Here is a 25,645-nt window from a genome sequence, read left to right as displayed (position 1 = left end):
GGCAGATGTCCGCTGCACATGGCGCATGCTCGGAAGGGCTGTTTCCATAGCCAATTCAGGAGCACTGCTAGCTTTGACACGTTAAAATCTGCCCCAGAATTGACCCTTTACATGGAATCCTTACTCTTTTTGTGATCTTTGAAAAAATGTCATGTTTGACTTGACAATACCTATAACTAAGGTTGCCATGGGTGCTTTACAGTTTGTGAAATACCTTTTGAATGCATTGCCTCACTTTATCTCCCACCAGCCCTCTGAGGTTGTGTGTATTTTTATTACCCTAATTCTGCAGATAAGGCTGAGTGTCATGGAAATGAAGTCAATTGCCTATAGTGATAAGTGGCAGAGCCTAGACATGAACTCAGACGCTTTGAGTTCTAAATTTCACTGTACTCCCTTCCTTTTAAAGCCCTGCATGCAAATCAGCTTCTAGAACCTTCCACAATGAGTGTATCTTTGCCATACCTTAAGTGCATTCCTTTTCTGTTGACTTTTGCTAATAAAATCAGATGCACTCGCATTAACCCTGGAACCATTTTTAATCTCTGAGGACTAACTTTTTTTTCTCATAATACATCCATTGGTCATGGTTGGACCGAGGCTCTCCTAAAGAGGACGGGGTAAGAGTTTGTTGTTCCTGTCCTTTATTAAGTGCCAGTTGTGTGCTTGTGCCAGTAAGAAGCTCAAGGAGCTCTGGGCTTACGGATCTGTAGCTTGTGGTCGCCTCTGTTTGTGAAAGAAAAACCCAGTGATTGTCTCACTTTGATCCTGGAAATGGCAAAGGCCCGCGATACCTTGACGCTATGCTCCCACCAGTGGCTCAGTGAGTTGCACGAAATTAAAACAATCACAAGTGGAATCTTTTGGTAACATCCACTCCCTCCTTTGTGCACAGTAAGACTTATAGAAAGACCTCTGATGTGCTTCCCAAGGTACCAGGCAATGTAATTCTGCATTCCCAGAATGGAGCATACCCTTAGTCTGTCATTTACAACCTCAAGACCCCAATGTGTGCATCAGCACGTGAAAGGAAATGCTTTAATCAAAGCAGAGGAAAGACAAGGATCACATAAGTCCCCAGTCGCCTGTGGGCTGGCTGCACAAGTGGGGTTTCTTTCGGGGTGACTGGCAGAAGGCTGTTGAATAGTAATTGCTGTTTGAGATGGGGGACTGTGGAGGGCTCCTCCCCATCCCTGGCCTCTTCTTCCACCCATCCTGGCTTGTATTTCTGGCAGGCACTCCCTTTGCAGAACCTGCCACTTGGGTGAGCATGCGTGTGTGGGCATATGTGCATGTGTGTGCGTGCATATGTGAGGGGGTCTTACTGCCCTGATTGGTGAGTTTTCTCTCTAGAAGATTTACTGTTTACCTGTTCAACCACAGGTCATCAGGGCCATCTCCTGAGATGGGGAAGGAGCCAGGGAATGTTACACCAAGTCCTTCTGTAGGATTTCGCCTCAGTTTGGGGAGGGGCAGTCATTCTCCCAGTCACCCCGAAACTCTCCTCCTGTGGGGACTTGGAAGGGTGCCTGCCATTTATATTCTGCCCCAGTGGGGAGTCCTTTCCTTCACACTCATGTGCAAATAGGACAGGAAGGACTTCAATAACCACAACCTTTGTGGGTTGCAGGCCCCACCGTGGAACGGTAGGCTTGCAGTAGAAACAGAGCCTTGTTCCTTCACAGTGATGAGTCCCAGTAGAAGCTGGAAGATTTAAAGGCTTCTTGCTTGATTGCCAGAAGTGCTGCAGGCCTGTGGTCTTGTGTCTTTGTGCACAAATGCGCGGACTCACTTTTAAAAGGCTTTGTCTCGAAAGTCGAATGTGTTTTATTCATGGAAACAGTTGTCAGGTGCCATGCGAGCAGCTTTTCTTCCCACTCAGCGGTTCTAAAATGCATTGTGCTTCACCAGCCCTTCCAGGGCCAGCCATTCTGCACCCCATGCTGTCTGCTGGGAGGTCCTCCCAGATGTCAAGCATATATGTCTCTGCCTGCTTTCCTTGGCAGACAGTTTGGTCGTGTAAACAGCTTTACAGAGAGGACAGTCATAATATGCCCTGAGAGGTTTTTGTAACTTCCAGCTACTTAAATGATTACATGACTCACATCTCTTTTCAGAACCTGGTGATTAATTCCATAATTGCTTACTAGCATAACCATTCTTATTTAAGAGATAGTGTTTAAAGCATTTAACCTGAAGTTTATATAGTTTAAGTCATGGAATACCTGACAAGAGGCAATGAGTAGTATCCACTCCATTTTACCTTGAAGAGATACACAGGTGGCAAGTAGCACCACTTTAGGAAAAGCAAAGCAAAATCTAGGAGAGTTAACAAGCTACTCTCACAAGTCACAGTACCGTATGAAATCTGAAATGTCGTAGGAATTCTGGACTCTAAATACTGCATGTGACCTGGGTACTTTAGCCACACAGGGTCTGCAAACCATGCCCCCAGGGCCCAAGTCCAGCCCACTGACATTTTCGAATGGCCTGTGGGCTAGAATGGTATTTACATGTTTTAAAATGGTAAGAAAAAACAATTAAAAGGAAAGTAACATTACATGGCCCATGAAGATGATATTAAATTCAATTTTAGTTTTAAAAAAGACATTTTATTAGAAAACACCATGCCCATTAATTTACATACTGACCGTAGCTGCTTTGGTGCTGTAGTAGCAGAGTTGAGTATTAGCAAGAGAGACCATAGGACTCACAAAGCCAAATACTTATTATCTGACCCTTTAGGGAGAAAAAATTGCCCATTCATAGTCTACAGAGTCAGTATGGTTTGAGTTTACATAAAGGGGAAAACTGGCTAAAATATTGAACTCTTTATCAGCCATAGTATTAGATACTCACCATTAATGATCTGCTTTTATTTTCCCAACAAACTTGGGTAGTTCTAGCATTCTCATTTTATAGAGCAGTAGAATGAGATCAAGAAGGGACAAACGGTTTGTCCAAGATCATGTAGCTAATAAGTGAAAGGACTGAGATATGAATTTGTTCTGTCTGAGCTCAGAGTTTACCTTGAACCATGTACCTCACAGCTCTGGAATATTCTTCCATCCTTGGTGAACGAGTTAGTTAGAAAATGCTGCCTCATGTGTTTTAGCAGCTGACCTTAAGTGGCATCTTTTAAACATGTAGTGAAAAGAGGCGAGGACACTGGGCTCCTTTCTCCATTGCCTGTTGAAATGCTTCCAACAAGAACTTCTTGGGCCCTTGGCATTCCTCTGGAAGTGGGCACAAGTGCCTGGCTTCCCAGCTGTCCTGACCACATCTGCGGGAGATTTCCTGGAAGCTTCCTTGACCCCTGCCTGTGCAACCTGAGACCCAGCCCATCATTTGGAGGCCATAGAATGGCCCCCTCCTCCTAGCCGGGGCTGAGAGCCTGGTCCCCAGGCCAGGAAAAGGGGGGCTCAATTCTCCATGAGGCTCGGGGTGGCTGTGTGTAGAGTTGGAAAGCATGTTCCGTTGGTCTTTAATCTGTCCTTGTTGTTCAGGCTTACAAGGAATGGAAGATCATTTCCTCGTTTACACCTTCATCACCCGACTCCAGGGAGGCAAGCGGGCCGCTGATTGACGTGCCCCTGGACAAACCCAGCTCCTCTCAGGGTCGCTCTCTCGTGAATCCAGAAATGTACAAGGTGATTTTCTGCCATTTGTCCACACGGGTATTTGACAGGGAGCCAGTGACCCAGGCTGGGATGAGAAGATGAGGTTGAAGGTGGATGCTTGCTTTTGGCTCTTCCTGAACATCAGCCCTGGGGAGTGGAGGCAGGCGAGGGAGCGGCAGGGATACCCGTGTCCGAAAAGTCCCTGGTCTCAGCAAAACTGGGCCTGATGGGTGGGCACTGTAAGAAAGTGAAGGGGGTGGTTGTACCTTCTGTTCCCCTCAGGAACTGTTCAGAAATTTTGATGTTGCTGATGGCAACTCAGAAGTGAAGTCCAGAATCCTAGTTAGTGGAGGCTATTGTTCAGCAGCCTTGACTGTTAAGGGGCTCGGCTTTCCTTGCCCTTCACATCTCAGCTACGTCACTGAGGAGGCAAAGCTGAAAAGTCCCATGGAATTCCCCACTGAGGGGTAATGGGGAACTCAAGAAAGTGAGGGTGACATCACCGAAAATTGAACCAGCAAAACCAAAAACTACTTTCTCTTCAAGTACAACCCTAGTTTTATGTCTCAAAGTATAAAACAAACAAAATAGCAGCTATTTCTGTAAATGCCTCGAAGGCTCTTGGAAATAGAAGTTAAATCCCCTAAGCTTTGCAAACTTCTAGGTAGCCACTCATCTGTTGTTGTCTTGAAAGATGCACTATTTAATCAAGTAGGCCGTCCCTGGTCAAAGTCATAATCACCTTGCAGCTACAGTGCTCAGTCATGGGGTCAGTCATGGGTAATTTAGTACTTGGATGGTTATAATAGAAGTGTAGGACTGGTTTAATTTTTAAAAATAAGTTACAGTCATTGTGTAAGATATGACCATTGGGGTAAACGGAATGGAAGGTATATGGGACCTCACTGTACTATATTTTTCTTAAAAATATATTTTTATTGATTTCAGAGAGGAAGGAAGAGGAGGGAGGAGAGAAAGGAGGGAGGGAGGGAGGGAGAGAGAGAGAGAGAGAGAGAGAGAGAGAGAGAGAGAGAAACATCAATGATGAGAATCATTGATCAGCTGTCTCCTGCACACCCCCTACTGGGGATCAAGCCTGCAATCTGGGCATGTGCCCTGGCTGGGAATTGAAGCATGACCTCCTGGTTCATAGGTTGACGCTCAACCACTGAACCACACCAGCAGGGCTCTCTGTACTATCTTTGTAACTTCCTATGAATCTATAATTTATTTTGAAAGATAAAACTACCGTATATTCAAGGGAGGTGCTGAACTAATGTGTACTCCCTGCTGGAGCTGTGTTGATCAGTGCTGAGACCACAGTGAGCTCCTCGTTCTTCATCACCTTGCTGGACTTCTCTGTAATTTACTGCCTGTATTTCTCCAGAATCAGGGTTAGCCCATTGAAGTGTGTCACCTTGTAGCTCTAGGCACAAGACTTACGGTCTCTGTCCTTATCCCACCTTTAGCTCCTCAACGGAGAGCTGAAGCAGCTGTACACAGCCATCACCCGGGCTCGCGCCAATCTCTGGATCTTCGATGAAAACCCGGAGAAGCGGGCTCCTGCTTTTAAATATTTCATTCGAAGAAATTTTGTCCAAGTTGTGAAGACAGATGAAAATAAAGGTAAGATCTCATTAACATATTCTGTCTGTGGGATAGAAAGTGTGTTACTCCCACTTGTTCTTAGGGTCAGATATAAAGGGCATAGATTTTGAGATCTCTATTCATTTATTGGTAAAGTGTGATGGACAGTGTGTTGTAGTGGGATTGGGAGGGTTAACTCCTTTAGGGAAGATCTTTTATTTGTCCTTCACCAGTGAGGGCCATGGTCAAGGGTTAGAGGATATAGGCTCTATTGGGAGAATACAAATTGCTGTGGGCTTTTGGATTGCTGATTGGCAATATCTATAAAAATAAAGAATGAGCATAGCTTCTGACCCAGTAATTCCACTTTAGGAATCTATCCTAGGATATTCTTGTTTAAAATCTCAAAGATACATGAACTAGAGTGCTCATCACAGCCCTGTTTATAATGATAAGAAGCTAAAAACGACCTATGTGTCCCCCAGTGTGAAACCATTCATAGTGGCTCCTACGGTGCCAGGAGGACTGGTGGGTGTGGAGATGTGGGCACCTCTTCTCAACTTTATGTCCTTCCAGGCTGTTTGCAGTGTTTTCATTTTTTTAAAGAAGAACATTTTCATAATTTACAGAGACTAGTTAATTAAAAAATGGAGTGAAGGTCTCCTGATAGGATAACTCGGGAGAAATAATCAGCCCTGCATAAAGGAGAAAATAGTGATCTTTCTTGTGGGTTAGCAGTTGAGTTGGCTTGTCCAGGTCTTAGTTAATTTCTCCAAGGACAGGGCCAAGCGCTGGGCTCAGCTGCTGCACAGAGATGTTTGCTGGCTTCCTGAGCATGTTTCATCCAGTTGTATGGAGGCTCTTTCTGGTGACAGCCAATGGCTCAGTTGGGAACCAGAATTAGATGTTCTGTTGTGGCCCTGACTGTTCGGGTATAGTGGGAAGAGTCAAAGGCTTGGGTTAACCTAGCATCTCATTAGTGTTCTCCGCCTGTGTAGCCACATGACCTTGTTCAGGTCCCACTTTCTCTCCCTGGGCCTTCGCTTCCTCAACTGAAAGGAAAATGAGTGGGTTAGCCTGCTGTGGGCATCCTTAATCTTTCCTGCATGCCATTATTCTCAAAATCTGTTCAGGCATCCCATTATAAGAGACCATCAAGATAGGCATTTTACGAATATAAAAATTCAAAATGAAAAAGGATTACAATTTATTATGTCTTGGTAGCATTAAGAATACGAGGAAATGCCCTGGTTGGTTTGGCTCAGTGGATGGAGTGTGGGGTTCCAGGAGCAATTCCAGTCAACGGCATGTACCTAGGTTGCAGGCTTGATCCCCAGCCCTGTCGGGGCATGTGCGGGAGGCAGCCAATTGATATGTCTCTCTCACATGATGTTTCTCACTCTCTCTTCCCACTCCCTTCCACTCCCTCTGAAAATCAATGGAAAAAAATCAATGGAAATAAAGGATTAACCAAAAAAAAAAAAAAGAAAGAAAGAACGCAAGAAAAGTACAGTCCTAATTGTGTTATAAATAGCACATGGTCAAATCTTTGAGAACATCTGTTCCCACTGTGCCAGGGAGCTGGGGATGAGTGTAGTGACTGATTCGGGTTTCTTCAACACAGTGCAGCAGCATTCACTGGCCTTCTGCAGAGAAACTGCACCACTTGGCTGTGAGTTAAATGTCACCAGGGCACTGGTAGTGCACACTGAGTCAGAACAAAATGCTGTGGAGTCATCTTTGCACACAGTGTTGTAGGGACAGCAGAGGACCCTCAGGGAGGGGTCAGGCTGCAAGGCTTAAGGCATGGTTTTGCACTTTCTAAACAAAGCTGGCATGACTGCCTGGCTCCCCGGTTGACATCCATTGTCTTGGGTATCTCTGACCCCTTCAGCTCGGATTCGGCTGTCTGTGTTGTCCTGGTAGTCACTATCATCATGTGCTTGTTGAAGCTGTGGCTCAGACCCGCAGAATGCTGCCCACTCCTGGTGTCGCTCAGGGGGCGGTGGGTGGGGGAGCAATACCCTCACCAGCAGGCTAGTGAGGCTAACAGGTGGGTCTGACAGCAGGTGGTTATAACAGTCTATGTTCACCAAGGGAGTGTCATACTGCTCACTATGAGTGCAAAGTTGGCACATTTGGAAACACTGTGAAGTCCCATCACCTTGTCCCTTGCTAAAGTCTTGACATGTGAGTTTGCTAAGAGGTACGTGGCTTTGGATTTTCAAGGAGGAATTAGAATTGCTACCTGTCTTCTAATCCATAGTCATAGAAAAGGAAGGTAGGGCCCTAACCGGTTTGGCTCAGTGGATAGAGCGTCAGCCTGCAGACTGAAAGGTCCCAGGTTCGATTCCGGCCAAGGGCATGTACCTTGGTTGCGGGCACATCCCCAGTAGGAGGTGTGCAGGAGGCAGCTGATCAATGTTTCTCTCTCATCGATGTTTCTAACTCTCTATCCCTCTCTCTTCCTCTCTGTAAAAAAATCAATAAAGTATATTTTTAAAAAAAAAAGAAAGAAAAGGAAGGTAGGGCCAACCAAGTTCAAAAACCAAAAAATATATTTTCTCACCGCCATCCCCTCCTTTCGAAACCCACAACAACCGGGCCTGGTAAGCTATAATATATCTTTAAATGAATGCCAGAAAGACAACGCAGATGTATCCTTTTGCTAGGGGTGCCATAATAAAATATCACAGACGAGGTGGTTTATACAACAGAAACTTATTTTCTCACAGTTTCCAAGGTTAGAAGTTCAAGATCAAGCTGTCAGCAGGTTTGTTTCTTCTGAGGCCTCTCTTTCTGGCTTCCAGGTGGCCTTTCCGCTGTGCGAGCCCCTGGCATCAATCTCCTTTTCTTTTCTTTTTTTTTTTTTAAACATATTTGATTGATTTTTTACAGAGAGGAAGGGAGAGGGATAGAGAGTTAGAAACATCGGTGAGAGAGAAACATTGATCAGCTGCCTCCTGCACACCCCCCACTGGGGATGTGCCCGCAACCAAGGTACATGCCCTTGACTGGAATTGAACCCAGGACCCTTCAGCCCGCAGGCCGACACCCTATCCACTGAGCCAAACCAGTCAGGGCTCTCCTTTTCTTATAAGGACACCAGTTGGATTGGTTCCGGGCACACCAGAACAGCCTCATTTAGGCCCAATTTCTAAATATAGCCACACTCTGAAGTACTGGGTTAGGGCTTCAATGTTTACATTTTCAGGGGTTGGTGAGGGAGAGGACAAAATCCATCCCCTAAAAACAGGTTTAAGTGAACAAATGCCCAGAGAAGCAAATTTACTTTTCTTTTTCATTTTAGACTTTGATGATAGCATGTTTGTTAAGACCTCAACTGCTAAGGAGTGGATCGCACAAGGGGAATACTATGCCAAACACCAGTGCTGGAAGGTAAGGGGCTGGACCAGAAGGCTGGGGAAGTCTTGGTGACCGGTGGCCTCATCTAGCCTCACCGGCATGTCTCTTACCATCATGTTTCCCACCAGGACAGGGTGGGGGTGATGGTGCTTGTGCCACTTCCTGCAACATCAAGTCACCCCTGGATGAGGGGAGTTCCCTATCATACTCCTTCCCCGATGTAACCGTGACAGCCCTTCATTTTGGCCAAGGGCCAGCGTGTACTGATACAAAAATAGAAGGTTTTTGCCCCACCAAGGAACACTAGTTATTTTCTTTCCTGCCTGTGTTCTATGCTTAAAAGCTTTTGCTGCAAACATGTGACAACTTTTTTATCCTCACCTGAGGATATGTGTATTAATTTTAGAGAAAGAAAAAGGGAGAGAGAGAGAGCCCAAGAGAAACATTGATATGAAAGACAAACATTGATCAGTTGCCTCCCCTATGTGCCCTGTCTGGGGATCAAACCCGGAACCTTTCGGTGGATGAGTTCCAAACAACTGAACCACCCAGCCAGGGCAATCAAAAGATATTTTAAAACAGTAATAGATTAGTCCTTTTTTTTTTTTTTTTTTTTTTTTTAAAGGTGATCTGACATAGACTTCACTGCCCATTTGAGTCTGATGGGCATGGGCTGAGCTTTTTCACTAGACTGAGCTGACTGATTTCTAGCCACAGGACATCTTAGTGAGCCTGAGCAGTGTTCTTCTGAGAAATCGTATCACTGGCAGTCCTCTCAAAATACTGAACCAGCTTAACGAGCCCCATCCTTTTCCCCATAGTCATTATCCCTCCAGATCACATGGTCTCGGGTGGGGCACCATTGAATGTGTGTCTGCTGTGATGCAGTGTTAATGACATCTTCACCTGCAGGTCACAGACACCTCAGCTCAACCAAGTCCACATGGGCCCAGTCTCATTCCATCTGCTCCTTGTGTCACCTGCAGCTTGTCTGAGATGTCCCCCTCATGGTCACATGATGGCTGTGGCAGTGCCAACCATCTCAGCAGCATCCCAAGCAGGAAGGAAGGGCAGGCACTTTCTTCTCCTGGGTCTCTTTTTTATCACGAAGTCCCCAGTGGACTTCTCCTTACATCTCATTGGTTACTACTCAGTCACATGCCCATGCCTGGCTCTATGGGAGTCTGGGAGAGCTATCCCATTTGGCCTTTCATGGGAGGCAGGTTCTGCCATTAGGCAAGAAAGGTAGGAGTGGGTGTGGGTGACTGACAACAGGGCTGGCCACCACAGGCATGGCCACACGGAAAGGCACGTTTCCCTCAGATCTGGCTCCCGCAGGCACCCGGAGTGCCCCGTGCTTGCAGGCGCAGGCAGTGCTTCCTGAGAGAACACCGGAACTGAGCCTGGGCCAGAGCACGACTTTTCCTTCCATGCCTCCGCGCTCACGCTAGGCTTGGTCCAGCTCCTCACACGTTACCGGAAAAGTGCCTGCAGTTTCTCTTGCTAATCCCGAAGAAATGTTCCGAGACAGTGATTTCTCTGAAGAGCTTGTCCTGCCGCTTTAATGATCTTTCTTTTCATTGGAATTTCTTAGCGTTGGACCCGAGTGAAGGTACTGGGAAGTGATGAGTGCAATGAAAATACAAGTCAGAACTTACTGGGAGTCACTGTTGGAGGTGTCTTCCATCTGACATGCCTGGAGAAGGAATTCCAAGAGTTTTCTTTCCCCAAATTCTTAGGAGAATTTTGTCTCCTATGGCAGAGAAAGTGGTTTTAAGTCTACAGCAAGTAAGTCATATGTAGGATTCACCTTTTTTCTGCATATCGAACACCCCAAAACTTAAGTGGCTTAAAACAAGTCACTTAGGCAGCTCACAGCTCTGTGGGTTTGCAAAGCTGAGTCTAGCTGAGTAGTTCTGGTCTCAGCTGGGGCCTCACGTGTCTGGACGCAGCTGCCAGGTGGCAAGCAGGTTGCTTCTGGCTCTTGGCTCAGGTGATGGGGTGATGGGGTTCCTGGATCACATGCCCTTCAGCCTCCAGCAGGCCAACCTGGGCTGGTTCATATGATGCCTGAGCAGGGTTCAAAGAGGGCAGCAGACACACTCAGTCCTCCTGAGGCCTGGCCTGGATTGCTCCAGTGTTGCTTCCCTGTGTCCTGCTTGGCCAAGCAAGTCACAGCTGAGATCTGAAGGGCGGGGACATGGGCAGCCTTTATAATGGGAGAAGGTGCAGGGTTATTTGATAAAAGGGCATGGACAGATACAGGGAGGAATGAAGGACTGTGGCCACCCTTTGAATCCCAAGGGGTGAGAAAACAGAATTTGCACTGTTGGGCGTATCTGGAAAGTATTTTTGTAAATATGTAGTCTTTAGCTGCAGAAGTCTTTTTAGGGGAGCCAGCACAGATGAGAATGTTATAAAAAGCCTTCTCCTCTCCGACTTTATTTAGACTCCACTAAAGGACTTTAGGGCTCAGGTGGTTTATTGAGTTTCTGGCTGCCTGTCAGTGAATGTTCCAGAATCTCAAATGAGAACTGCTTGAGATTCATTCCTTCAACAGATTCCTATTAAGCTAGGGGCCAATATTGTGTTTAGGTTGTGGGGATATGATGATGAGCGAGGCAGACAAACAGAAGATTGCACTGTCCTAGCTGTTGCAGATGTCAGAGGTGAGAGACCAGCTGCCCCCAGAACGACCTGTCCTGGACAGGGAAAGCTGCTTCGAGTAAGGGAGTGTTGAGCTGAGACCTATGGGATAAATGAAGTTAACCAGGCAGAGAAGGGATGGAAGAACATCGCAGTCGGGAACAGTATGTGCAAAGGCCCTGTGGTGGGAAGGGGTATGGCCCAGATCACAGGCATAAAAGGAAGCCCATGGAGCTGTGGGTGCTGCAGCAAAGAGCTTGAGCAGAAGAGATGCCATCCTGTCCATTTTATCAGCAAGTGCCACTTAACCCTTCCCTTGCCCATGAGACCCAATCTCGACCTGTTGGGCAGAATGTGGACTTTCTGCTGTAGCCTGGGCTTGCAGACATGGTGTCAGCATTTCTGTTGGAGAACAGCAGCTTTCTGCTGGCAGGGATCGGGGTGCAGGCTGACTCCCCTGTGACACTTGTCTGCCCACCTTCTGTTTGGTTTACACAGATCTTCATGTCCCAAGGGTCTGGTCAGTTATCTTCTGGGATATGTTTGGTACTGTCTCTATCCCCATTTCTACCCCCAGTGGGTGCACTGAGGCTGTTCCGCCAACACCACCAGTTAGCCGTTACAGTCACCAACCGGGAGAACCTGTGTTGAGCCCAGAAAAGCCACGGTGTACCTTTGGGCCAATTACTCTGTGTCTCTTACCTGAAGCTGCTACTCTGTACAAGAGAAGGATGTAACCTCTCATGCGTGACTGTTGGATGATTAACAGAGGGTGTTATTATGGTGGCCTGTAAAAGTATGCACTATGTACCCTTCCCATGGCTGCCGGGTACTTTGAGAAGGAACCTTTGAGTGTGAAGTGTTAGCCGGTAACACTATTGGACTTGATCCTTGGAGGCCGTTTTCTTTAGCTCACCAGCACCTTCCTCTCCTCCCTCTCAGATTGGGCTGGGGTGAGCCTCATGTTTGTCAGCTCAGACACTCTGGTTCTGTTGATCACCTCCATTCCCTTGCAGGGAATCAAAACCTTTCGCCTTTTCCAGGTTGCAGCCAAGTGTTACCAGAAAGGAGGTGCGTTTGAGAAGGAGAAACTGGCCCTGGCCCACAACACCGCCCTGAACATGAAATCCAAGAAAGTCAGCCCCAAGTAAGAGCCTCGGTCCTTTCAGGTTTGCTGTGGTGAGCTCAGCAGGTAAATACATTGGTGTTAGGTCAACATCCCATGGAAACTCTGTTTTGTTTCCCCCTCACAGGGAAAAGCAGATGGAGTACTTGGAACTGGCTAAGACCTATTTGGAATGCAATGAGCCAAAGCTGTCCCTTAAGTGTCTGAGCTACGCCAAGGAGTTCCAGCTCTCTGCTCAGCTGTGCGAGAGGCTGGGGAAGGTACAGTCTGGCCCACGGCTGCTCCTGGGAAAACTGGGCTCCCTGTGAGCAGATGGGGGGCGGGGGAAGCATCTGCCTCTCTTGCTTCAGGAAGGGGCTCCAGTCCTCCAAAGAGGGAGAGGTTGGCCTTGTCCACTCTAGGATAGTCCTTCTTTCTCTATTTGCACAAATGTTCAGAGGGCTCCAAGGATACGCACGTGTGTGTGTGTGTGTGTGTGTGTGTGTGTGTGTGTGTGTGTGTGTTCATGTCTGTGGGAATGTTTGAGACCTGATATTAACCATGGGGAGGCCATATGTTCAAGTCAAAGGGAAGACAGGCTTTAGAATATTCCTCTTCTCTTTCTCTGTGTTCGCAGTCTGGCGTCTGTCTGGGTGAATGGCTTGGCATTTCCATGGCGGTTGTTCTGTGTTCCCTGTACTTGCTCTAGATCTGCACCGACCATTCTGGCAGCCACTAGCCTCATGTGGCTATTTATTTTAAAGTTTAAGTTAATTAGAGAGTGAGAAAATTAACAGTCCATTTCCTTAGCCTCACCAGCCACATTTCAAGTGCTTGGGGTTAAAGAACATTTCCATTGTTGCAGAGAGCTCTGCTAGACAGACTGCTAGCCTAGGGCACGACGACTCACAGTGGGCAGCAGGCTGGCCAAGGCCACACACTATGGCTTTTCTGCAACAAGATTGGCACAGAAGATGAAAGTAAGCAGTCAGACATTTTTATAACAATTTAGCATTGCTATGCATCCAACTGGTGATAATTTTCTTAGTGAACATTTTTTATTGAGTTAGAATAGAATATGACATTGTATTAGTTTTAGGTGTACAGCATAGTGATTTGATATATGTACTAGTATATATTGTGAGGTGACCACCACTATAAGTTTGATATCACCACACAAAGTTAAGATTTTTTTCTTGTGACGAGAACTTTTAGGATTTACTCTCTTAGCAACTTTCAAATGTGCATGACAACATTACTGACTATAATGACCGTGCTGGAAGTTATGCAATTTGTTTTAATGAATCAGTGGCAATGGATTGGACGTGTAAAACCATTGAGTCCTTCACCGCCGGTTGTCTGAGAAGCAGTGCTCTACAGTGTCCAGCTGTGGCTGGTGCATTTGCCCTGGTGGGTTACCCTGTGGCTCCAGGAGGGAGGTGGGTTTCCATGTCTGTATGTGAAATGCAGTAACTCCCGGATCCTCAGAGCACCCCGAGCATTGGGTGGGGTGGAGGTGAGACCTGTGGGGAAGTTTGAAGTGTGGCTCCCATGCTGCCTGCCCTGCCCCATGTTTATTATGGGATGTGACTTAGGATGTGGGAGATGGGATGGAATAGGAATTTTAGTGTGGCTGGAAGTTCTGGGTGCTAAGATTTCAGGAACTAGAATAGTTTCCAAACTCTCCGTATCCCTTAGTCTCTAATGCCATCACCCTCCAAACTCTAATGCCACCACTTGGACCCCAAGCAGTGACAACTGCAGGCCTATGCCTACTGCTTTCCCCTTTTGGCCTACCAGTGCCAGTCATGACTGAGCCAGAGACCCCTTCCTATCTGTCATCTCACCTTCCCAGCCTGCCAAGCTCTGCCTCTGAAAGTGGGGGGGAGGGGACCCAGGCAGCCATAGCACAGCCCACATTCTCCCCTCCAGGACGTCAGTGCCCACAGAGTGTGGAGACTGCCTGCTCCCAGAGCCACAGCCTCCTCCTCCTTCCCACTGCTGCAGGCTTGACCAGAACGTTCCAGTAGCTCCAAGCCCCACCCAGGGGAGAGTCTGGGCCCTTTTTGTTTTTGCTGAGGCCCCTTCCTGGAATTGGGATTGGACCCTCAGCCAGCTTCTGGCCTTCTGGGGGCATCCCACCAAATCACCAGCTTTACTCAAATTGACCAGCTTGGCAGCAGCCTTTGTGAGAACCCTTCAGCCACATTGCCTCCCTGCTCCCAGCCCCACGTGTGTGCTGCCTCCTCCCCCACGGAAGAAATGCCTGGGAGGGGCCGTGGGAGTGCGAGATTTCCTTTCAGGGATTCCTCTGCCTTGCCTGCCTCCAGCCTCTCCAGAGAGCAACATTGGTTTCCCTGGAAACCTCAAAGCCCTTGCTCTGGATGGCAGTGGGGACCCCCTCATGGAGCAGAGCCAGCCTAGTGGGGAGCTGCCTCTTAGAGTCATATTTTCTTTTCTTCAGCTGGGGGCACATTGGCACTTATTGGGGCCTTCACTCATACTCGGGGATATGTTTGCAGAGTAATCAGCATTGTCGAGGAGAGGCAAAGAGACAGCGCGGTTAGATGTACTGGTTATGGAGAGGCAAGGAGCCAGGGCAGTTAGATGCACTGGTTATGGTTTTATCAATGTGGAAGATGGGTCTAAGAGCTCTCAGGTCTGTGCGGTCTCTGGACACAGAGGAGGCTCATACTCAAATCTTATGCATATTTTGGTCCTTCATGGAGCTTGTCACACTAAATAAGACCCAGCTGAGGTTTATCAGAGGGCCTGGCATATGTACTTGGTTTTTGTTTTCTCTTTGGACCTCAGGTACAGCAAGAAGAGCTATGAGGTTAAATGTTCAACAAATCCAAGGACCTCTGCTGTGCCAGGCACTGTGGGTGCTCAGCAAGCAGCAGGCGACAAAGCAGGGGCTCTGTCTGCAGAGCTTCCCTCTCTGGTGTTAGGGAGAGATGACACATAAGCCAGTGAGTGTAAGATGTCAGCGATGGTGAGGGGAGACAGGGTGGTAGGTATTGCTGTTTTAGACAGGGGGTGTCAGGAGCTGACTTTTGAGCGGAGACTCTGAGAACAACTGCTGGAGGGCATGGCAGGCCAAGGATCCCTGCAGGGGTAAGGCCACAGATGGCAGCATTTGGGTGAGGTTGAAGAACAGCAAGGAAGCCTTTTGGCCAGAGCAGAGCGAGCCAGGTAGAAATGGTAAAATGAGCAAGAGACGGGTGGAAACAATTCATGTAGGGCCTCAGAGTCCATGGTAGGGGACTGGACTTTGTTCATGTGGGGGGGGGGGTGCGGGGGGGGGGGGCGGAGAAGCCAGTAGAAGGTTTGGATTGGAGGACTGACATGAAGCTAATTATTTGGTTGCTCTCTCAAGAGGTCTGTAGGCAGCAAGAGTAGAAGCAGAAATGTCAAGAAAGTCTAGTGGTGGCTGAGGCTGAGATAGGTGGCCTGGATTGCCACGATGGTGATGGAGGTGATGGGAAGGGGTCATATCTGGGAAATGTTGGGAGAGCCAAGCAGGCAGGATTAAGTGATGGGTTGGATGGGGAGTGTGAGAGGGAGAGGAGTGGAATGCTCTTCTGTTCGTGGCAAGCCCACCAATGAACGTGGTACAAGGCCACGCTCGTTGCATTTCATTTTATTCATCCTCTTCCTCTTCATAGCCAGTCTCCGTTCCCATTCTCTTCTTATTGGCAGCCATTCCAATGCATTTACTATATGTCCTTGTGTGCATGTGCAATGGAAGAATAAATAGTAGTATTTTCTGTGCATGTATATTTTAAGCTTATCTAAATACATCTATTCTGTTTTTCATTTTTTTTCCACCTCCTGCTATAGTGTTATGTCTGGCCAGGTTGCTGATCACTGATAGTATTCCACAGTGGGCATCTTCAGCATTACTTATCCATTTCCCTAGTGGTGGACACCCAAGTGACCACCAACTCCTGGCTACCAGACATGGTACTGTAGTGCAGGATGTCTCCTCCAGTTCTGTGTGAGACCGGGAGATGTGATGTTAGAAATGAGATTGCTAGCCCCAGGGTATGCATATACTTAGTATCAGCAAGTGAAGGTGAGAGCTTTCCAGAACAGTCATGCCACTTGGTGTCTGTGGGCTCCACATTCAGTGGGTACTGATTTTCTGAATTTTGCAAACCAGATGGTTGGATCTCATATGGTTTTAATTTGCATTTCTCTGATTATTAAGTTTCCCCTACTGTGAACTGCCAGTTTATATCTTTGGCTTAGTTTTCTGTTGTGTTTTTAGGAAAGTCTTTTTTTTCCCCTTCTTTCTTTTTTTAATGGCTGCAGGAATCCATTTTATGTTCTGACCTGCCTAGTGTAGTACAGTAGCCACTAGCCACATGTGGCAATTAAAATTAATTAAAATTAAATGCAATAAAAAACCAGCTCCTTGATTGCACTGCCCACATTTCATTGCTCACTATTCACACCTGGTGAGTGGCTGCCATGTTGGATAGCATAGATATGGGACATTTCCATCTTCACAGAAAGGTCGGTTGGACAGTGCTGATCTAGATGTCAGTGTTTTTCTTCTCTCTGTTAACTGTGTTTCACTTGTTCATTGTCGAACAGTTTTGATGTAACCAAATCCCTCCATTCCTCTCCTGAATGTGTGTTTCAGGTTTTGCTGAAGACCTTCTTTACCTCTCAAGTCACAAGAGATAGTTTCATACATTCCCCCCAATAGCTTTCAAACTTATAGCTTTAACCCATCTGGAGCTTCACTTTGTGTATTGTGTATGGTGTGAGGTTGGGGTTTACATTTATTTTTCTCCCTATAAGGCAGTGATGGCGAACCTATGCTACGCGTGTCAGAGGTGACACGCGAACTCATTTTTTTGGTTGATTTTTCTTTGTTAAATGGCATTTAAATACATAAAATAAATGTCAAAAATATAAACCTTTGTTTTACTATGGTTGCAAAGATCAAAAAATTTCTATATGTGACACGGCACCAGAGTTAAGTAAGGGTTTTTCAAAATGCTGACATGCCGAGCTCAAAAGGTTCGCTATCACTGCTATAAGGAATTAGTTTTCCCCACATTACCTGTGTTTCAGTCATCCCCCACCCCTCCAATGGATTCTAACAATTAGCAAGACATATGACTATTTTATTTATCACTCAAGATGTTTGGTTTATTTTTAAGATCAAAAGTTATGTTCTGAGTATTCAGAGAAGAAAATTGTATTCCATCTTAGATAAAAGATGCCGCCTATTTCTATAAGCGAAGCCAGTGCTACCAAGATGCTTTCAGATGCTTTGAGCAGATTCAGGAATTTGATCTAGCACTTAAAATGTACTGTCAAGAGGAGCTCTATGAAGAAGCTGCTGTTGCAGTGGAAAAGTAGGTGGTTTTATTCTCTCCCTCCCCTACCCCTGCTTCCTGGGACTGCCTGCCTTGGGTGATGTCACCCTGTTCTTCCATAATGGCTTGACCATGTCACCCTTCTTCCACTTGAGTGGTGGTCTCGGTGCTGGCTCAAGATCTTGAGAATAGGACTCTGTGTTCTCCATGCTCTTTTTTTTTTGTTGTTAAAATATATTTTATTGATTTTTTACAGAGAGGAAGAGAGAGAGATAGAGAGTTAGAAACATCGATGAGAGAGAAACATCGATCAGCCACCTCCTGCACATCTCTTACTAGGGATGTGCCCGCAACCAAGGTACATGCCCTTGACCGGAATTGAACCTGGGACCTTTCAGTCCGCAGGCCGACGCTCTATCCACTGAGCCAAACCGGTTTCGGCCTCCATGCTCTTTATAAGCTTTGACACAGGGTCATGAAGAGAAGGGGCTGAAGAAGAAATTACCAGTGTGTATATAAAATGCACAGCAATTTTGTGCTTAGTGACGGTTCTGTCCTCTCACCTTTACCTGCTGAGATGACAATTTCACTGGTGTGTGGCTAGATAAAGGTAAGAGCACTAGTGGGCAGTTAGGATTTTGCTTCATTGTGATCTACTGGTAGATGCTCAGCTATGTATTTATAAATATGTATATGATAGGTATGTGCACATACCCTCAGTTTTAAGATACATAGGTTTCATACATGACCCAGTGGAGGCCTCCTGAGCCTTTAGCCTAGTTGTTATTCCAAAGGGGAGGAGGAAATGGGTGGGTTTAAAGCTTGACAAGGAATCTAGAAACAGCATGTGGTTGAGGCCCCCAAGAGATCTCCCTCGTGGTATTAGAATCTGTTATTCTGCATTTCTGTTCAGTAGGGGTTTGAATCCCCTTCGGCTCCTGGAAAAGTAGGCTATATACTACATGTGCCAATTTTACTTAAGTTGCCCTGTGCTGTATTTTGGAGGAAGTTTTCTATTGGTGCATGACAATGAGTTATGACTTGGGTCATCTTCCCCTATAGGTATGAAGCAATGCTAAGGACCAAGACCCTTCCCGTATCCAAGCTCTCCTATTCAGCCAGTCAGTTTTACTTGGAAGCTGCAGCAAAGTACCTGAGTGCAAATAAGATCAAGGAGATGATGGCTGTCCTCTCGAAGCTGGACGTGGACGACCAGCTGGTGTTCCTGAAGTCTCGGAAACGGCTCGCAGAGGCCGCAGACCTGCTGAACAGGGAAGGCCGGAGAGAAGAGGCTGCCATGCTGATGAAGCAACACGGCTTCCTGCTGGAGGCCGCCAGGCTCACTGCCGACAAGGACTTCCAGGCCTCGTGTCTGCTGGAGGCTGCCCGCCTCAATGTGGCTAGGGACTCTGAGGTAGAACATACCAAGGCCATTCTGAGAGAAGCCCTGGATCTCTGCTATCAAACCAATCAGCTGTTCGGCATTGCTGAGGCCCAGTTCCTGCTGGGAGTGATCCTGAAAGACTTTCAGAATCTCAAGGATGCCTTCTTCAAGTTCGACACTCTCAACCACTCGGCTGGCGTGGTGGAAGCGCTCTACGAAGCCACCAGCCACTGTGAGGCTGACCCTCAGAAGGTTCTGGCCTTGGCTCCGGGGGGCTTGGAAGTCCTCCTCAATCTGGTCAGGGCCCTCAAAAGAGTGACCAACAACGCAGAGAAGGATATGGTCAAGTTTTGCTTTGAGTTTTTTGGGATTTCTCAAGTGGATGCCAAGTATTGCCAGATAGCTCAGAATGACCCTGGACCCATATTAAAAATAATTTTTGACCTGGATTTAAACTTGAAAGAGAAGAAAACAAAAGATCATTTCTTGATAATGACTGACCAAGTGAAACTGGCCCTAAACAAACACCTCTTTAGCAGGCTGTGTCAGATCACGCAGAGCCTGCTGGGGAAGACCTACCCGGGCATCTGCCTGCGGTTCATTGTTGGCTTAAAATGTGAGGACGGAAACTGTGAAGATTACCACAGGCCTCTGCGGCGTTGTGAGGCCAAGTGTTTGGTTCAGTCGAAAATGCACCAGGTGGCCATCAACGGGCTGCTTTTGGAAGCCAAGAAAGTATTCCCTAAAAGCTTAGCTGAAGAACTGGAACAGATCGATTATATTCTGTCTGCAGATAAGTATGGCCATTGCAAATCCTTCCTGAGTGTAGTCTTCCCTAAACATTTCCATCAGCGAGTGCTGTCCGAAAACCCCATGGCGTGCAAAGAGATCCTCAAACCCAATTACAAGTCCTTCCGGTCCTACAGGTGTGCCCTGAAGGAGTACATCTACTTCCTGTTTCAGAACGAACGGGCGCGCAGCCGCCGGGAGTCCACCGACCTGTGGCTGAGCGCCATGCAGGCTTTCCTGCTCTCGTCCAGCTACCCCGACGAGTTCGGGAAGCTGCTCCACCAGGAGGAAGACAACTACCACCGGGAACTCAAAGCTCTCGCGTTGGAGAAAGAGGATCGGGGCCGGGGCCGAGGCAGCAGGATGAAAGGGATAGAGGGGAAGTTCGGCATGCTGGCACCCAACAAGGATGATGAGAGCACCGAGAAGACCCACCTGTGCTTCATCCGGCTGCTGGAGAATTGCATCGACCAGCTCTACGTGTATAGGAACCCAGAAAACTACAAGAGGCTCTTTTTCCGTTTCATGAACGTCCTGGTCAAGAGGTGCAAAGAGCCGCTCATCCCCAGCATTGGGAACACAGTGGCCCTGTTGGAGTTCCAGTTCGTCCACTGCGGGGTGGTCCTGGCCCGCCTCCGGAAGAGCACCATCCTGTGCCTCCCCAAGAGCTACATCGCGCTCTTGCACTACTGGGAGTTCCTGTTCAGCAAGAGGGACAAGGAGTTCGGGGACGTGTTCTCCATCATTCAGGACTACAAACCGAAGGATGTGACGAGAGCCATTCAGGATTTCCGGTTCCACCTCTCCTACCTCGTCAAGGTGCTGTGCGGCTACGAGAATGTGAACTTCAACGTCCTGCTCGATGCCTTCAGTGACATAGACTGTGTGGTCTCCGGGGAGGCGGAGCGGACCCTGGTGCTGTGCTTGGTGATGCTGGTGAATGCCGAGGTGGTCCTGCAGCCGTTCTGCAAGTCGCTCCTGCACCGCCACTTCCAGGAGATCGAGAAGAGGCTGCAGCTGATGAGCGTCGACTACCCAGACCAGGTGCCCGAGAGGCTCCGGGACGTGGTGAAGCGGGTGCTGATGGCGGCCGATGTGAAGTCAGTGGCCGAGGCGCTGCAGGACCTGCTCTTTAAGCGCGATGAAGAGTACCTGATGGACTGCCACTGGCGATGGGACAGTGGGCACACCAAAGGCATCATGGTTCGCGGCCTCTATCACGAGGAGGTCAAACTAAACCGCCTGCTCTGCGTGGACCCTGTGGGCTACTTTGCCGAACCAGAGTGTGAGTTTGGTCAGGATGAGACGGATGAGTTGGCCTTAGAAGACCGAGACCACCTCCTGGCCACCATCCTGTCCCAGAAGCAGTGGAAGGCTTCCATCCAGCGGAAGTTGAGGAGAGCGTGCCTGGTGGTGGCCCTGTGCATCAGCTGGAAGAGGAGGGTCAGTGCCCAGATGGGGTGTTCCAGGGAGGAGACCAGGGAGCCTGGGACCGGGATCTTCAAAAAAGCCGACGTCGACAGGACCCAGTGCGACCTGTGCGGGGTGAAGTTCACCCGAAGTCCTGAGAACTATTTCAGCCCCAGTAAAGCCTTTGAGGGAGAGACTTCAGAGGCGGTGGCCCTCTCCGAGGCTGAGCTGGGTGACAAGGAAGGTCGGGAGAGGAACAGTGAGTCTTATGAGCATCACATCCACCTAGAAGGCCACCAGAGGCAGCAAATGGCCTACCAGAAATACTCTGAATTCTTTCATGAGAAAGTGGACCCGGCCATCGACGAAGGCAAGCTGGTGGTGCAGGACATCGAGCAGAGCGTGTGGATTCGTAATCACCTGGGCTCCAAGGAGCACAGCCTCATGCTGCAGAGGAAGGTCCAGGAGAACATCAGGAAGGTTTCAGACGCGGTGGAGGACCTCTACAGGCAGAAGGCCTGGGCTGGCGGTAAGGGGGCCTCGGGAATGGGGGCCCAGGCTGTGGTAGAACCTGGGCTTTGAGAACACAGGTCAGAATCAAGCCCTTTGTGTTGAGGTCTGACCTGGGGTCATGGAACTTGGCGTTTGCAGAAATACAAGTAAGGACTGTGTGTTCTCAAATTAGAGCAAGGCACCATGGTTTGGACCACCCTTTCCCCAATGAAAAACTTCCTGAGTATCTTGGGCTGGGCTGGTTCCCCTGGCCTTACAGACAAGAATAGGGCTTCTTGCCTAGTTCTACAGAGATAATATAGGGAGAATGTTTAAAATCTTGAGGAAATTCTTTAAGCTTCTGATTCATTCATTCATGATCATTTCTTGAGCTCCCACTCTGTGCTAAGATCTGTAGGTGCATAGCTGGTCTCTTCCCTTTAGGAGGGTCCTTAAGCCATACCCAGTGTGAGCCCTTAATGTTAAGAATGCTAATGGGTCTTTGAATCAGATTTCCTCTAACTTCCTTATTAGCTACTTTTTAGCAACACGGAATGGAAGTTATGTTCCGTACAAAGTAAGTGAAATGGCATATTTTAGAATCATTCCATAATTCAGACACTGCAGTTTAAGGTTTAACAGACACACAGGAATGGTGCCGGGCTAGCATTTAATCGCGGTTTACGCTGCTGGTGGCAGAAGGGGGCCCTGGGGCCTTGCCTGCCGTTTTCCTCAGGGGAAGCACAGAGACAACTTTGGGGAGGCGGGGGATTTGGCTCTAGTTCTGGGTGTTCGAGGCCCTATGGCAGCCCCTTCACTCAGAGCCCTTGTTCTTTGGTTCCCACAGCGAAGGAGGTGATGACTCGGCTGGTCAACGTTCTGATCCCGTCAGTCAAGGATGCGAGGGAGTGGCTGAAGAAAACAGAGCTGCACCTGAAGGAGGAAGGTAAGGAGCCCTTTGTCCTAGGACTGCGCTCTGGGTCCCATGGTTCTTGGTTCTGCTGACGTTCAGGTCAGGCTGACGTGGGGCTGTCTAGGACATCAGCATTGACCACTGTCTGTGTAGCACCATTGCCTCGCTGAGCGAGATTATTAGTCACACAGTATCTGAGCTTCTCCACCAGACTGAGGGTTATTCTGGGTTTATGTTAGTTGTTTTTTCTAAAAAATGTTTTGCCACTCGAGCTGTTATCAATGCCGGTCAGTCACTACTCATACTCAGAACAGTGACTCCCAAGGATGCACAAAGCATTGCAAAGCCATTCCTTGATAAACATGTTTGCATATAAGTTAATGATTATTAATGTGTGTTTAGTGTGTGTCAGTGCTGTCCTGGGCTTGGGATAGAAAACAAACTGAATCATTGGGGCAGCTTGCAATTGTCTTCCCACCGAACATTGAAGGCTGTGCCGGATGAGTCAGGCTTCTCTCCCGACAGAATCATCTTGCCAAGTTCTATTTGATCTGGAAAGTCTTCTCTCTTGCCCATTCCAACTGCTGCCCCCTCCCCACCCGCCCACATTTCTTCTTGCTCTGAGTATTTTGCCTGGCCCAGGTGGCCCTTCTTTGAGTCCTTTTAATCCAGACGCTACTGGAAATTGCAGACTCCAGAGCTGGGGGGAACTGGAGGGCCCGTGGCACAAATGTCCACGCCAACAACAAAATCTGGGACTGTTATTTCAAGATGGAGGAAACTGATGTATCAACTCTAGTCTGTGGTTGAGTTTGGGTTTTGTTTGGTTTCTTTCATTTAAAGGGCCTCTAAAAGAAGGCCAAAGGAGCCAGCCTGTAAGAGAACTTAATTCCAGAGACGAGGGCTTCCCTTGGCTTTGGCTCATCCTGGGAAGCAGCATCCGTGCTCAGATACATCCTCACTTTCTGTCACCCTGGCGGGAGGCCTTTTCCCCTTTAATTTAAAACAATTACAGAAACACGAGGTTTTACTAGGGTCTTATGTTTTGCAGTGGAGTGGGGAAAAATCACCATTCTGCACATTGTTTTTCTTTCTTTTTTTTTTTGGTTTTGTTTGCTTTTTAAATAGGAATCGTTCAGGAAGATGAATATGAAAATGAAATTGAGGACTTTGGTGAGCTCCGTCCTAGAAGGCGTTCACGGAAATGTGGAAAGCAGAGAAAATACTAGGATCCACACAGCTGCTGCTGCCTAACCTTCAGAACATTTCGTCCGGACTTAGAATCCTGAGTGCTGGGGCAGAAGAGAAAAGAATGTCAATTAGCATAAAAAAGTAGGGGAGTCTAGCAACCTCTTTGCTTTGTGATATTGCTCCTTCCAAGGTGGCTTAGGGTCTGACTGCTCCCTCCGAGCAGGACCTCTAGTGCTTTCCCAGTTCAGGCCTAGCAGTATTAGCTCCCCTAAAACTCATCAGATGAGAGGAGCCATCACTGAAGGGAACCTTGGGTCTCCTCCCCCAAATCCCCAAGTTCTCTGGCTCAAAACCATCACGACATGAGCAGTAGGAGGGACACCCCTCACCTCAGAGTTGCGGCTTCCCTGGGCCAGGACATCCCTCCAGGGATTCCCTCATCCCCTTCCACACGCTGCAGCCAGGGCTGTGCGTGCCCAGGTCTGTGTGGGCCCTGCCACCGGCCTCTCCTGACCCCAATCCAGTCTGGTCATCTCCGAGCCTACTTGTAGCATAGTTTGTTTTGTCATATAGGTTAGCCTTTTCTCTTTGGCAACTTTTCTGCTCCCCCCTCCCCCGCCATGCCCAGCTACATGTGCAAGTCATGGTTAGACTACCTCACAATGTAGTCAAGAATCCCCCGTGTCCTTTGGGCGGCCAGGATGGGGATGATGCTGGGGGCCTTCCAGCCTGCCTCGCCAAGGTGGCCCTCACTCCGCCTCGGCTGTGGGAAGACATCTCTAAAAGTGTTTTGTGTGTAGCCGTGTATGTTGTTTCCTTGGTTCTCCCTGGCAGCTTGTCATTCTAGCTCAGGTTGACATTCTGATGAGTTTTCTCCCACTGAGCTCACCCCGTGGGACAGGGGCGGCCTGCAGCGATGCAGGTTAGGAGGGTGGACAGAGTAGTAGGCCAGTCGTACAGTGCCAATCCATAGGGACTCAGCTGTGAATCACTGCCCGCGGCTGGGAGGCCCGTAAGAGGAGTGGCGGGCGGGGGGGAGTCAGTGTACAGGAGGCATTGCTCCCCCCACCCCGCTGGGTCAGCGGCTGTCAATAGGGTTCCATTCTGGAGGCCTTGGTGCCTCTCTCGAGATCACTGCCCGCCGCTTCCCCAGCCCCTCAGCTGGGCTTGGAGTGGAAGGTCAGGCTCCCCCTCGGCCCTTCATTATTTTGTCATCACAACGGAACCGACTTTCCACCCACGTCGTCGCTGCTGCTTTTGCTGCTCATTGTTATCACTGTCTTTCTAAATGACTATTTCCTCAAAATGTTTATGTTTCTAACTTTTATTAGTTATGTTTCTAATTTTTATTCCAGGTGTTTTTTATAAACTTCACTTGCCAGATAAACAACCCCAATCAAATCTTGCTGTATTATCACATTTTATAAAGTTAAATCATTTCTCTTACATGCTGCCGTCCATTTGTTTATTTCCAGTCCCTGCGCAGAGAGTGAAGGGTCAGTCTTGGGCTGGTTCTTCCTGGTAGCTGGTTGATGTGGGCCAGAGCTTGCTGTGCCTCCCAAAACTAAGGCTGGGACAAAGAAAGCACAGCCCGGCACTCTCAGCTGGTCGAAGTGTCCCTTGAGGGCCTGCCTGTGCAAATTCTTTCCCATTTGGATGCTCTGAGCATGCAGGTGTGGACAGTTTGGTCAGTGCGGTCAATTGGGACCGCCTCCTAACATTGCCCTGGGGGGCAGGGGACCTGGAGTCGAGTCCTTGTCCTGCCCCTAATGAGCCAGTAACCTGGGGTGAGTCAGATCCATGAAC

The 25,645-nt window shown here is 48.2% G+C and overlaps 1 protein-coding gene across 3 annotated transcripts in view; it reads left to right on the top strand.

Annotated features, from left to right (window-relative positions):
• The window catches only part of TRANK1 (tetratricopeptide repeat and ankyrin repeat containing 1), an 83,638-nt gene extending 58,353 nt beyond the window's left edge, over positions 1-25,285 (top strand). For all 3 annotated transcript variants that reach the window (XM_059664242.1, XM_059664239.1, XM_059664240.1), the window contains 9 exons: positions 3,507-3,650; positions 5,090-5,246; positions 8,518-8,606; positions 12,263-12,366; positions 12,473-12,605; positions 17,554-17,699; positions 18,723-21,772; positions 22,583-22,681; positions 23,777-25,285. In XM_059664242.1, coding sequence (XP_059520225.1) covers positions 3,507-3,650; positions 5,090-5,246; positions 8,518-8,606; positions 12,263-12,366; positions 12,473-12,605; positions 17,554-17,699; positions 18,723-21,772; positions 22,583-22,681; positions 23,777-23,877 — 4,023 coding nt within the window. In that variant the 3' untranslated portion in view covers positions 23,878-25,285. The remainder of the gene's footprint in view (positions 1-3,506; positions 3,651-5,089; positions 5,247-8,517; positions 8,607-12,262; positions 12,367-12,472; positions 12,606-17,553; positions 17,700-18,722; positions 21,773-22,582; positions 22,682-23,776) is intronic.
• Positions 25,286-25,645: the final 360 nt, after the last annotated feature.

Source organism: Myotis daubentonii, chromosome 14, assembly GCF_963259705.1.
Source record: "Myotis daubentonii chromosome 14, mMyoDau2.1, whole genome shotgun sequence".
Classification (NCBI taxonomy): domain Eukaryota; kingdom Metazoa; phylum Chordata; class Mammalia; order Chiroptera; family Vespertilionidae; genus Myotis; species Myotis daubentonii.
This window is presented reverse-complemented; position numbering and strand designations above follow the sequence as displayed.